This window comes from Symphalangus syndactylus, chromosome 16, assembly GCF_028878055.3.
Source record: "Symphalangus syndactylus isolate Jambi chromosome 16, NHGRI_mSymSyn1-v2.1_pri, whole genome shotgun sequence".
Taxonomy (NCBI): Eukaryota; Metazoa; Chordata; class Mammalia; order Primates; family Hylobatidae; genus Symphalangus; species Symphalangus syndactylus.
This window is the reverse complement of record NC_072438.2, coordinates 92237156-92249959: the sequence shown is the minus strand read 5'-3', so window position 1 is coordinate 92249959 and position 12804 is coordinate 92237156. Positions and strand designations below refer to the sequence as shown.

General features: G+C 38.4%; 1 protein-coding gene across 2 annotated transcripts in view; it reads left to right on the top strand.

Annotated features, from left to right (window-relative positions):
* Nucleotides 1-12804, top strand: part of MARCHF6 (membrane associated ring-CH-type finger 6) — a 79789-nt gene that overhangs the window by 49724 nt on the left and 17261 nt on the right. For both annotated transcript variants that reach the window (XM_055246298.2, XM_063619930.1), the window contains 6 exons: nt 1178-1297; nt 2732-2832; nt 6239-6376; nt 7446-7650; nt 10552-10621; nt 11610-11791. In XM_055246298.2, the coding sequence (XP_055102273.1) occupies nt 1178-1297; nt 2732-2832; nt 6239-6376; nt 7446-7650; nt 10552-10621; nt 11610-11791 (816 nt within the window). The remainder of the gene's footprint in view (nt 1-1177; nt 1298-2731; nt 2833-6238; nt 6377-7445; nt 7651-10551; nt 10622-11609; nt 11792-12804) is intronic.

Below are 12804 nucleotides of genomic sequence, written 5' to 3'. Positions count from 1 at the left end.
AGTGCACATCTCAAGCTCAGTCATTCCCCAAATACTGAATGCTCACTGTGTGCCGGACACTATACTGCGTTCTGGGGTATCAGTGAGAAACAAAGGCACAATTCCTGTTCTCCTCGATTTTATAGCCTGAAAATGAATACAACATTGAAAATGTCAGCTTACATGGAGATGGGTGATGGAGATGTGCAGGGTGTGGAGGACCAGGTTGACAGTTCCAGTGGGAACGGAACACAAAAGCACAAAGGCTGCATGCTGCTGTTGGTGTACTTTGTTCTTTGAAAGATTTGAAGAAGAGGAGGAGGAGTCAGGGACCAAAGCATTCTCTGAATCATACAGTATAATTTCAGTAAATTCTCTTGGTAACTAAAGCTTTCATTCTTTCTTTGAAACAAATGGTTGAGAACTAAAACAAGTACAGAAATGTGTTTCTTAAAAATGTAATTATATGTGAACTCCAGATTACTTCATTAAGTGAATAAAATGCTTTATAATGATTTCTTTCATTTTATCAGTGTGGTGGTTTTTGTTGATATAAAATTTTAGTATTTGGAACTTAGGCAGAACCTTAGAAATCACACACTGTAACCCCTTGTTTAGGAGATGGAGAATAGAAGTTTGGGCAGATTTGATGTGTTACAGAGGATAACTCAGTGAGTTTGGACCACATAGAACTAGTACCCAGACTCCTCCTTTACCCCATCACCTACAGCCTCTTGGGTGATGATTTTCATTCACAGGGGGAAGGCATAGATAGTAAATTGAAGATACTGAGGCTGTAGGGTTTCTTAATTAAGGTAACTCCTGTGTGGAAGTGTAAGACTGAAATCAGACCATCTATTTAGGACATTTATAAATTGCAACATAACCCTTTTACGATAGTAACGGTTGTATTTATTTTTCATCTCAGAGGTCTAGATTTCTTGACACATTGGACCCAGTGAATGTTTCCCCCGCCCGCAGTGAATGATCATGTCAAAGGACATCATCAGACACAGGGTAGTTTTCATAAAGTTCTGGTTTAGGAACTTACTTTCCTAAGAATACCATATACATTTTCTGGGGCCCACTTTAGATGCCAGAATAATTCTAAGTGCTTATCTTTCTGTTCAAGTTTTAGCTCATATATAGAATTTGAAGACATTGGTGAATATTTATAGTATTTAAAATGTATTTGCAGGTACTTCGACCTGGTGTCCTGTGGTTTCTAAGGAATTTGAATGATCCAGATTTCAATCCAGTACAGGAAATGATCCATTTACCAATATATAGGCATCTCCGAAGATTTATTTTGTCAGTGGTAAGAAGATGTTTCCATTGTTTTTTTTTTTTGAATAAAGTGTGCTAACCTATAGTATTGTTTAGTTTTTTTTTTTTTTCCAGTTCTCAAGCGGGCTGATGGAGTATATTGAATAATATATTTATCTAAGCCTGTGGTATTCAGTTGTCAAGTAGCTGTTTTATTGGTTACTTTGTTAAAATAAATATGTAAAAAGATACTTACTAAAAGGAAGATACTTCCTTGTTCCATAGTAGTATAATTCAGGGGTCCCTAGCCCCCATGTTTTGGCTGAGTACTGGTCCATGTCCCGTTAGGAATGGCCGCACAGCAGGAGATGGGCAGCGGGCAAGCAAGCATTACCACCTGAGCTCCATCTCCTGTCAGATCAGCCTTGGCATTAGATTCTCATGGGAGCGGGAACCCTATTGGGAACTGCGAGTGCGAGGGATCCAGATTGTGTGCTCGTTATGAGAATCTAATGCCTGATGATCTGAAGCAGAACAGTTTCATCCTGAAACCCCGTTGAAAACTGATTTCCATGGAACTGGTACCTGATGCCAAAATGGTTGGGGACTACTGGTATGATTGATTGCTAAATTACGGTTGTCTGAATTACGTTTAATTTGCATTGAAGCAATGGAGACTTATTACTGACTTGTAAATTAAACTCTTAACAGAAGCATGTCAAAGTTTTCCCACCCGGAAGAAGAAATTACATAGTTAAATCTAATTTCTTTCATTTTTTTTTTTTTTTTTTTGAGATGGAGTTTTGGTCTGTCACCCAGGCTGGAGTGCAGTGGTACGATCTTGGCTCACTGCAACCTTCACCTCTGTGTTGCAAGCAATTCTCGTGCCTCAGCTTCCCAAGTAGCTGGGATTACAGGCGCCCACCATGACGCTCAGCTAATTTTTGTATTTTTAGTAGAGGGGGGGCTTCGCTATGTTGGCCAGGTTGGTCTCAAACTCCTGACCTAGTGATTCGCCCACCTTGGCCTCCCAAAGTGCTGGGATAACTTTGCCCAGCTGTAAATCTAAGTTTTTCTAAAATAAAATTCTAAAGTAACATTACGTCCTTTGAAAGCTTTTGTAGCCATTAACATGGGGTCAAGTCTTAGCTGGTTACAAGTGATTTATTAAGTTGCAGGCATTTTTGCTTCCTCATTTTAAGTTTCTAGCTCATTCCTTAGGTAGCAAGTGGTGATTATCCTTTGTGGCTTCCGTTTTAGCATTTGTGTCCTAGATGGGAGGTCCTTACAGGAAGAGGGGCAGGCATCTTAGGAAAACATTTTTATACAGAATGACCCAAAGATAATGTGTAGAGTGGGAACCGCTTGGGCTTTGAGTAGACACAGGCCTGGGCTGCATATTGCTTGAGTGTGCTCAGAAGTCTGCCTGTCTTGCACAGGAGTGATTGACTCTTATAGTGGTGTCATACCCTGTTTCCTTCTGCAGATTGTCTTTGGCTCCATTGTCCTCCTGATGCTTTGGCTTCCTATACGTATAATTAAGAGTGTGCTGCCTAATTTTCTTCCATACAATGTCATGCTCTACAGGTAAGTTTTAAAAGTTTAGAATAGCTTTACCAATTTATCTCTGTTAGGGATTTGATATTCAGATTACATTAAACATTTAAAACATTTCTTATAGATACTGGAAATCATCTGACAATTAAATTTTGCCTTATTCTACCTTTATTTTTATTTAAAATTAAATTTAATGTTTAAGAAATTTTCTGGACCTTTTCCACTTTGCATAAATTTTGCCTTATTTTAGATCAGATAAAATTAGTACTTTCATTTTCTAAAGGAAGATGTTTATTTTTGCTGCACATAAAGTATGCATTTGCACAGCATTGAAATGTTTTACCATATCTAATGAAAGTATATCAGCATCATCTTTATTTTGAAAAGCACATTATAAAGAATAAAGCCAGAGTTGCACATTTAATTATTAAAAATAGGGTACAAGGCTTGTAGATGGAAAATCTTTTTTGCTTTAAAAACTTAAGTGGGCTAAGGCCAGGCATGGTGGCTCACGCCTGTAATCCCAGCATTTTGGGAGGCCGAGGTGGGTGGATCACCTGAGATTGGGAGTTTGAGACCAGCCTGACCAACATGGAGAAACCCTGTCTCTACCAAAAATACAAAAAAATTAGCCATGCGTGGTGGAGCATGCCTGTAATCCCAACTACTCGGGAGGCTAAGGCAGGAGAATCACTTGATCCCAGGAGGCAGAGGTTGCAGTGAGCCGAGTTCGTGCCATTGCACTCCCACCTGGGCAACGAGTGAAACTGCATCCCCCCCCAAAAAAAAAAAAATGCCATCCGGAAACCTACCACTACTGGTAATCTCTACCACTCATCCTATATGCTCTTTCTTTAGGGACTTGCATTATCCCCACAGTCATTATCCCAATTGCAGGCAAATTGGATTATTTCCTCAAGTTTACTTCTAACGAGTCTTTAAAGTATTGTCAATTCTAATTTCTTAAAATCTCTTACTAATCTAACTCGATTTGCCACTTACTTAATTCAGGCCTTCCTCTTGCTCTCCATTCATCCGCAACACCTCTGCCTCTAGATTTTCTAGAACTTTGATTATTTTACCCCTGTGTTTAAAAGTTGTCAGCACTTCCTCTGTAATCTATGTGATATCTACACCATTTAGAATGAGATGTAAGGCTTGGCATAATCTCATGTTGCTTTTTCAGCATCTTGTCTCAGCATTGACTGACTTCAGTTCTTTTAATTGTGCTACACTGCCGTTGAGGCTCCCCTAATTTACTTAGTTATTTGTCTTTTTCTCTCTGTTTACAATGACTTGCTTATCCACGTTTGAGTGGCAAGCATTTGATATTCTTTTTAAAATCCAGATTAAGGTTTTTAAATTTAAATTTTATTTTTTTTATGAGAAAGAGTCTCGCTCTGTCACCCAGGCTGTAGTGCAGTGGTGTGATCATGGCTCACTGCAGCCTCAACCTCCTGGGCTCAAGTGATCTTCCCACTTCAGTGTCCTGGGTAGCTGAGACTACAGGCGCAAGCCACCACACCTGCCTAATTTTTGTATTTTTTGTGGAGACCGGGTTTCACCATGTTGCCTGGGCTGGTCTTGAATTCCTGAGCTTGAGCCATCTGCCTGCCTCAGCCTCCCAAAGTGTTAGGATTACAGGCATGAGCCACTGTGCCTGGCCATCATTCCATCCTTTAAAATTGTCTTCATCATTGTATTTCTTTTTATAGCATTTGTTACATTACTTTACAAATATGTATTGTTTTATCCAAGATGGCAGAAATCATGTCTTATTTAGGTCTTTTTCTCTCTGTCTCTCTTTTTTTAATTTAAAAAAATATTTTGTGGAGACGGTCTGACTATATTGCCCAGGCTGGTCTTGAATTCCTGGCCTCAAGCAATCCTTCCACTTTGGTCGTCCAGAGTGCTGGGATTATAGGTGTGAGCCACTGCACCTAGCCTCTTATTTGGATCTTAATGCTTTGCATAGGAACATGATTGTTCAAAAATAAAAGGTTTACTGTACACAAAGTAAAATCTGAAATTTGTATTTTATTAAATTAGAATTGGAAAATACTTACATCCTGGTTATTTAAAGTGGCAGAAAAAATGCCAGTAAGTAGTTTAAAATGCAGCATCAGTTTATGACTTTTAAAATTGTTACTCTTTTGTGATAAAACTTTATTTTTCTACACTTAGGGTTTTTATAGATTTGGAGGATTTCTTACCTTTTAGTTCATGTATAGTATGTATATAATTCCAGTCATAGTGAGAACCGGAAACACACACATGTCCAGCTTTATATGTTGTTGGGATAAACCCATTGTGGTGATCAGTTATACCTAGAAGGTTAGCAGAGTTTTTTGTGCTATAGCAGTATTTAGTTCATTCATCCATTAAACAAAATCAAGAGCCCATTATATGCCGGGTACTTTTCAGTGTACTAGGGACATAACAGTGAAAAAAACAGAATCAAGAAAAAATCCCGCTCTAGTAGAGCTTACATTTTAGTGGTGCAGATAGACATTAAAATAGATGAAATATACAATGGTGCCAGTGGTCATAAGTGCTATGGGGGAAAATTCATGTTGGGAAAGGGGATAGAAAGTGGGCAGGATGGGGTTACAATTTAGGAATGGTGACTGGTAAAGACCTGAGGGGGTGACAGTTGAGGAAAGCCCTGAAGGAGTTGAGAGAGTGAGCCACGTGGATCCCTGAAGGCAGAATATTCTTGCAGAAAGTAGGTGCAGTGGCACCCAGGTCTGTTTGAGGACCTGCAGGGAGGCAAGTTTGTCTGCAGTAGAAGGAGGAAGGCAAAGAATTGGCCCTGAAGTCAGAAAGGTCATGGAGAGCCACCTCCTAGAGAGTCTTGTAGAACATAAGCACTTTGGCTTTTACTTGAGTGAATTGAGGAGCTCTTGGAAAGCTTTGAGCAAAGGAGTGATCTAACTTAGGTTTAAAGAGGATCATTCTGACTGCTGTGATGAGAGGAAACTGGGTTGGAGTGGCTAGGTCAGAAACAGGAAGCCAGCTGGGAGGATAATGCAATGATCCTGGTGAGAGGTGAGGGTGGCAGAGATAAAGGGGAGGTAGCAGTGGAGGCCATGAGAAATTTTTAGGATATTGTTAAGGTACAGTCAAAAGGATTCTGTAGCTGTTTGGATGTGAGGTGTCAAAGGAGTGACCTTTTGTGTAATATGCTACTAATATAGCAAGTGAGGAGAGAACCAAGACCTACCCATCAGTTTAGCAAACTGAAAGTCATTGGTGACCCTTATCAGAAACAGTTTGGTGGAGTTTGTGGGGAAAGCCTCATTGAGTTGGAGAGAGAATGAAAGGAGAGGTAATAAAGACAGTAAGTTTATTAGACTCTTAAGAAGTTTTGTTGTAATCCCATTAAATAGTAGTCATATGCAAATACAATTCACATTATAAATCCTGGCTCTTTCAGTGATGCTCCAGTGAGTGAACTGTCCCTCGAGCTGCTTCTGCTTCAGGTTGTCTTGCCAGCATTACTCGAACAGGGACACACGAGACAGTGGCTGAAAGGGCTGGTGCGAGCGTGGACTGTGACCGCCGGATACTTGCTGTGAGTGTAGGCAGCTGACTCCTTGGACATGCATGTCATTTGTGACTATTGAATAACCTTTCTGGAAAAAGTATGTTCCATGGCCCACTCGAGAAAAATTAGTTTTCATAAGAGACAATTTAGTAATATTTGCAAGTGCATATAATACTTCTAAATAAAATTTTTTTTTCTTATCATTGTCCATCCTTTCATGGAGAATATATGCATATTTTTGCCCTCTTATAGAAGTTTGCTGCTGGTCCAGCTTTCATGGAGTAAATGTCTTTTTTTTTTTTTTTTTAGCGCATTGAAAACCAGTTTACCTTTCTTTAGACAAACTAACTTACCTTTATTTAGTGCTCATAACCTGGTAAATGGGTTCTTCTCAGATTTGATTTCTCAATATTTTAGTGAACATGTTGCATTTTTTTTTTCCAAGCTTTGTATACTCTATATTTATTTAAAAGTTGAATCTTTAAACGTTTTTCAGTTTGACGTCTTGTAGGTATCTTAAAGGTGAAGTACAGATTTGGTTATATTTGCTTGAACATCTGTCCTTCTCTAACTGCTTCCTCCCCCAGTCTCATTTTTGACTTAGCTGATTTATAGCTTGGAGGTTTTACACATTTATAGCTTGTAGCTGTATGTTGCAGTAGAGTCATCTGTAGAGAAGAGAAGAAATTTCTCTTTTCCTCCTGTAGATCCTTAACAATGTTGTACATTTTAAGTATGTACTTACACCTTGTGCCTGTAAGTACTTACATCTTGTACTTACAAGTGTACTTGTAAGTATCTTGTACATTGTACTTTTTTCTTTCAGTTACTGATTTCTTCTCAGACACTGGCTGAAGAAAACATAAAATAGGTTGAATTTATGGGATATCCTACAAGTTAATTAACATTAAATTTAGAAACGTTTAATTTAAAGCAGGTAGGAACATTTAGACCAAAATTAGGTAATAATGTGGTGCACAAATTCTGTATTATACATTTTCTACCCTTAGTAGTAAATATGAAGAAAATGAGTGTCATGTCTGCCATTTTACTGTGACCTGAAGTGAGACTTGTTACTGATGTAATTTTTGCACAGGGATCTTCATTCTTATTTGTTGGGAGACCAGGAAGAAAATGAAAACAGTGCAAATCAACAAGTTAACAATAATCAGCATGCTCGAAATAACAACGCTATTCCTGTGGTGGGAGAAGGCCTTCATGCAGCCCACCAAGCCATACTCCAGCAGGGAGGGCCTGTTGGCTTTCAGCCTTACCGCCGACCTTTAAATTTTCCACTCAGGGTAGGTGCTATACAGACTTCATCACATACAGAGGGTTTTTTTTTTTTTTTTTTTTTTTTTTTTTCAAATTGCTGTTGAGAATTGGTGCTGTTAGCATGCAGTCGTCTGTGTAGACACGTTCCACATTTTATTACCATCATTATGTAACGTAAATGATTTGGTAAGTTTATCAAATTTTAGAGATAAGTCAAAGAGTTGGGATTCCCTGGGCTCTTGCTCCCTATTTAACAGGAAAAGACTCTAGAGTAATTAAGAAACTAACGTTATTGATACATTTCAACAATGTGTCAGGAACTAGAATGGGCATTTTGATGTTCTCTCATTTAATCTCCACTCAAATACTGCAAAGTATAGGCGATAATTTCATGTTTATAGCTAAGGAAACTGAAGGCAATATTGGTTAAGAATGTGCCTATTCCATGTTCGTTAGCAAGTGATCAATCTTTGTGCAACTCAGAGTTTTGTCAGAAATGTAAGCTGATGACTGCTATATGATTACAGTGAAGTCATCATTTATATCGTCTGTTATTTTAAAATGCCCTTTAATAATGACGTGGGCTTGTGAGTCCTATCATTTTAAAACTCGGGCAGATTATTTAACCTCTCAGCCTCACATTTCTTTTTTTGTAAAAATAGTCATTATTATACCTTTGTAGATTACTGTGGGTCACATGTGTTCAGTCATTCAGCAAACATGTCTTAAGTGTCTATGATTGATATTTTCAGTGTCTGTGAGGATGTAGAGAGCATACATGGTCTTTGCTCAGAAAGAGCTTACAGTTTACTCAGAGATGAGAAAGACAGTGGCAGATTTGAGTTCTCATGCTGGTGTTTACAGTAGGTGCTGTGACTCCTTCAATCAAGAACCACTCGTTCTTAATATGGGCCCAAAGGAATCTTCCTAGAATAGGTGGTGCCTGAACTGTCTTAAACATTGAGAGACCTGTCAGAGAGTGGAAAAAAAGGAAGTGGGAAGGGTATTCCAGGAATATGTCAGGACTAGGGCACATTAGGTATGGTGGGCTTGAAATTGCAGATAAGGGAATTGTGTTGTTTTGTTTTTGAGACAGGGTCTTGCTCTATTGCCCAGGCTGGGTTGCAGTGTTGGTGATCACGGCTCACTGTAGCCTTAACCTCCTGGATTCAAGTGATCCTCCTACCTACTCAGCCATCCGATTAGCTGGGACCACAGGTGCATGCCACTACACGTGACTAATTTTTATATTTTTTGTTGAAATGGAGTTTTGCTGTGTAGCCCAGACTGTTCTCAAACTCCTAGTTCAAGCAGTCTGCCTGCCTCGGCCTCCCAAAGTACTGGATTACAGGTGTAAGCCACTGTGCCTGGACTAATTGAATGTATTTAGAGGGTGAGGTGTGTGTCCAGGAGAGGTGAGGAACAAGGGGAGAGATGAGGGGCCATGGGAGCGGTGAGGGATAAGGTCGTGAAGAGGTGAGGGACAAGAGGAGTGGTGGGAGATAATGCTCTTGGATGGGCAGGAACCAGATAATGGAGCACCTTGAGCACCCTCTGCACGAGGCCACACTCACTGAATTGTTCTTCTGCTCCTTTGTCCCCTTGAGGGGCATATCTCTGTTCCTGATTCAGTGGCTTATTCTAGAGGACTTTGCTGCATAACCTTGAGGAAAGCATGAAAGTCATCTTTTCCTTTATCTCTTAATAGCAGATCTCATAGTCAGCTCCCTTTTTTTCCCCTTGGTCTTTACTTAGCTCTCTCGCCTCTCCAGAGACAAAAAAGGCCTTCTGAGCAACAGTTACTTTCTGGCCAGATCAGAGACAGAATCAAAAAATGACTTTTCAGGCAGAGCTGACAAAGCCTCAGAGTCTCCTGGGTTTTGTTATCTGTCCTTTTCAGGCTTCCCACCAGAGCTCTGCCCTCTGGTCTTGTGGAGATCCACCTGGTAAGCTAGCAGGCAATTCACAGTTGCTGCCTTTCTGCTTAAGGAAACTGGTTTCCCCCTCTCTGTGTGATCGCTTTTTATCTGCATTTCTGTATTAGTCTGTTTTCACACTGCTAATAAATACCTGAGACTGGGTAATTTATAAAGGAATGAGGTTTAATTGACTCATAGCATTCACAGGGCTGGGGAGGCCTCACAATCATGGCGGAAGGTGAATGATGAGCAAAGTCACATCTTACATGGCAGCAGGCAAGAGAGCTTGTGCAGAGGGACTCCCATTTATAAAACCGTCAGATCTGGTGAGACTTATTCACTACGTGAGAACAATATGGGAGAAACTGCCCCATGATTCAGTTATCTCCACCTGGCCCTTCCCTTGACACCTGGGGATTATTACAATTCAAGGTGAGATTTGAGTGGGGACACAGTCACACCATATCAGCTTCTCAGTACAGGAGCACTAGTTTATATGACTATTTACGTTTCAATTTAATTAAAATTAAATAAAGTTAAAAATTTCATTACTCATTTACACTAACCACATACCAAATGCTCAGTAGCCACATGTGGTGTAGTGGCTACTGCATTGAGCAGTGCAGATCTAAACGTTTCTGTCATTATAGAACATTCTGATTGGATAGCACTGTTATTTGATTAAAAGGTGAATGTTTTTAATTTGTAATGTTTTATTTTAATAGCAAGGGAAAATTTAAGCTGAATTTTATTTTTATGCTCTCTGATTAAAACATATTTGCTATTGTGAGATGTGTCTGATTATGTGAAAATGGATACTTATTTTCATTTTGGCCTAAATCATAGGTAATTTTACTAAAAATAAAAATTTTATGTGAAATTGCAGGAAACCTGGCAACACAAATATAGGCGATTTCTTTTTAATGGGAAGATTGTGTTGATTCTTTGATAAAAATACATTGAGCACGTGTTCTCTATTTATGCACTCTTTTATGTTTTACTTTGCAGATATTTCTGTTGATTGTCTTCATGTGTATAACATTACTGATTGCCAGCCTCATCTGCCTTACTTTACCAGGTATGAGCTTGTGCTAGCCTTCAGCTAATAGCATCATTAAGGTTATTTATTTAGCTATTTGACAGAGTCTTGCTCTGTTCCCCAATCTGGAGGGTAGTAGTGTGATCATAGCTTACTGCAGCCTTGAACTACTGGGCTCAAGCAATCCTTCCACCTCAGCTAGATCTATAGCTCTATTTAGGAATTCAAAAAGTATAATCTGTATTCAAAAAGTATAATCTGTAGGAAAAAATATACTGGAAATTTGGGTCTTGCTGTTCTATCTAGCCTATTGAGAAGTAATCATATAAAGTAAGTTACTAAATTATGTAAATGATCTTACCCAAGTGATTGTTGTGGGATGCCATAGAGTTTATTCTGAACAACTTTTTGTATGAGGCACTCCCTTAGACTGCTCTCAAATCCATTTTTCACATTCCAGTATATTCAGATAGTCTTAACTTTTTCTAAGAAAATTAATATGGTATTCTTTGATTATTGTGCTTTAAAATGTTATTTTGCCCACTCCTTATTAAAATAAGCTTAGTTTTCTGTCTTGATGAATGAGCCAATTGGAAGAAAGTTACCCCAAATTATTTGTAATGTTTCTAAATATTAAAAGTATTGACATCACAAATAAGAGGAAGAAATTCCCCACTTTTGTCCTATTATTTGCATAACAGTTTCATTTGGTGATAAAAACAATGAAAATATTAATTCCTTCAAAAGCTTTTTTAGACCTAAAAGAATAAGTAATTGGCATGACAAGTCAGAGTGTATGTCCCAGTAGAGCTCGCCTCCATTGAACTTACCTTGTTTTGGTTGTGATTTCATCAAATTGTGTACTCTTTAGACACTGTGGTTTTTGTCTTTTGTTTTTTTGATGAAGACATTGATATATCGAATGTGATATCTTTTTCGTAATGTGAAAATACTAACATAACAACATGAAGATTACAGTTCTCTTTACCTAGCCACATGTCTCATTTATCAGCTTTTCTATTTTCAGTATTTGCTGGCCGTTGGTTAATGTCATTTTGGACGGGGACTGCCAAAATCCATGAGCTCTACACAGCTGCTTGTGGTCTCTATGTTTGCTGGCTAACCATAAGGGCTGTGACGGTGATGGTGGCATGGATGCCTCAGGGACGCAGAGTAATCTTCCAGAAGGTTAAAGAGTGGTCTCTCATGGTATGTGTTTGTAATAAAAGACTGATCTTGTCTGTTAGGAATAGTGAATATTTTTCCAGTCATCTTAAATTTTTTTTTTGGCACATTTATTTCCTTACTATATTGTTTCAAGAGAGTTGATTTTTTGAATTAGAAGAAATATTCTTTCAAGATAGTGGCTTTCTAGTTCATTCTTGTTCAGAGTCCTACATTCAGATATATGAAGTTTAAAAGAAAAACAGGCTAGGCACAGTGGCGTATGCCTGTAATCTCAGTACTGTGGGAAGCTAAGGCAGGAGGATTGCTTGAGCCCAGGAGTTTGAGACCAGCCTGGGCAACAAAGCAAGACCCCATCTGTATTTTAAAAAGTATATGTATATAATATATTTTTACTGGATCACTTAGTAGCATGTTTTTCTTTATACAGGCGCATGCACACACCCACACATGCTTATATTACTTACTTAAGGGCCTTACTGGACACTTCATAACATTATTGCTCTCAGTAACACATTTGACTCCCACAAATGTAGGATAAAAAAAAATACTGTAAAATGATTATCTGAGTGCAGTGCTCTATGTCTGTATGTGTGTAATGTTGGCTGTAACTGGTAAGTATGTTTAGGTTACTGCTTACACCTTTTCATTTGTATAATCAACTCTAATTTTTTATTGATTTATATTTTGATTTTAATTTCATTAGAAGTTTAATAGCCATTTAATATTAATGAAGAAAAACATAAAATCCATTTTTATAGTGAGAGATTCATTATATATTATGGAGGGGTTAAATTGCTATTTAATCCATAAGATAATGAGACAACCATATTTAAAATACAGAATCCAGCTAATTCCAGTTGTCATTTGATAGCTTCCACATTATTAGAAAGTGCCATGTAGAGAAACAAGTACTTTGTCTTCCACACAAATCATATTTAGTCTCTTGTTGAAACAGGTGTGTTCTCTGAGACCACCTGAAGTAAAAGAGAGGTCATCAGGATCCAAGGCCACTTTAAATCATTTTTTTTTGGTCA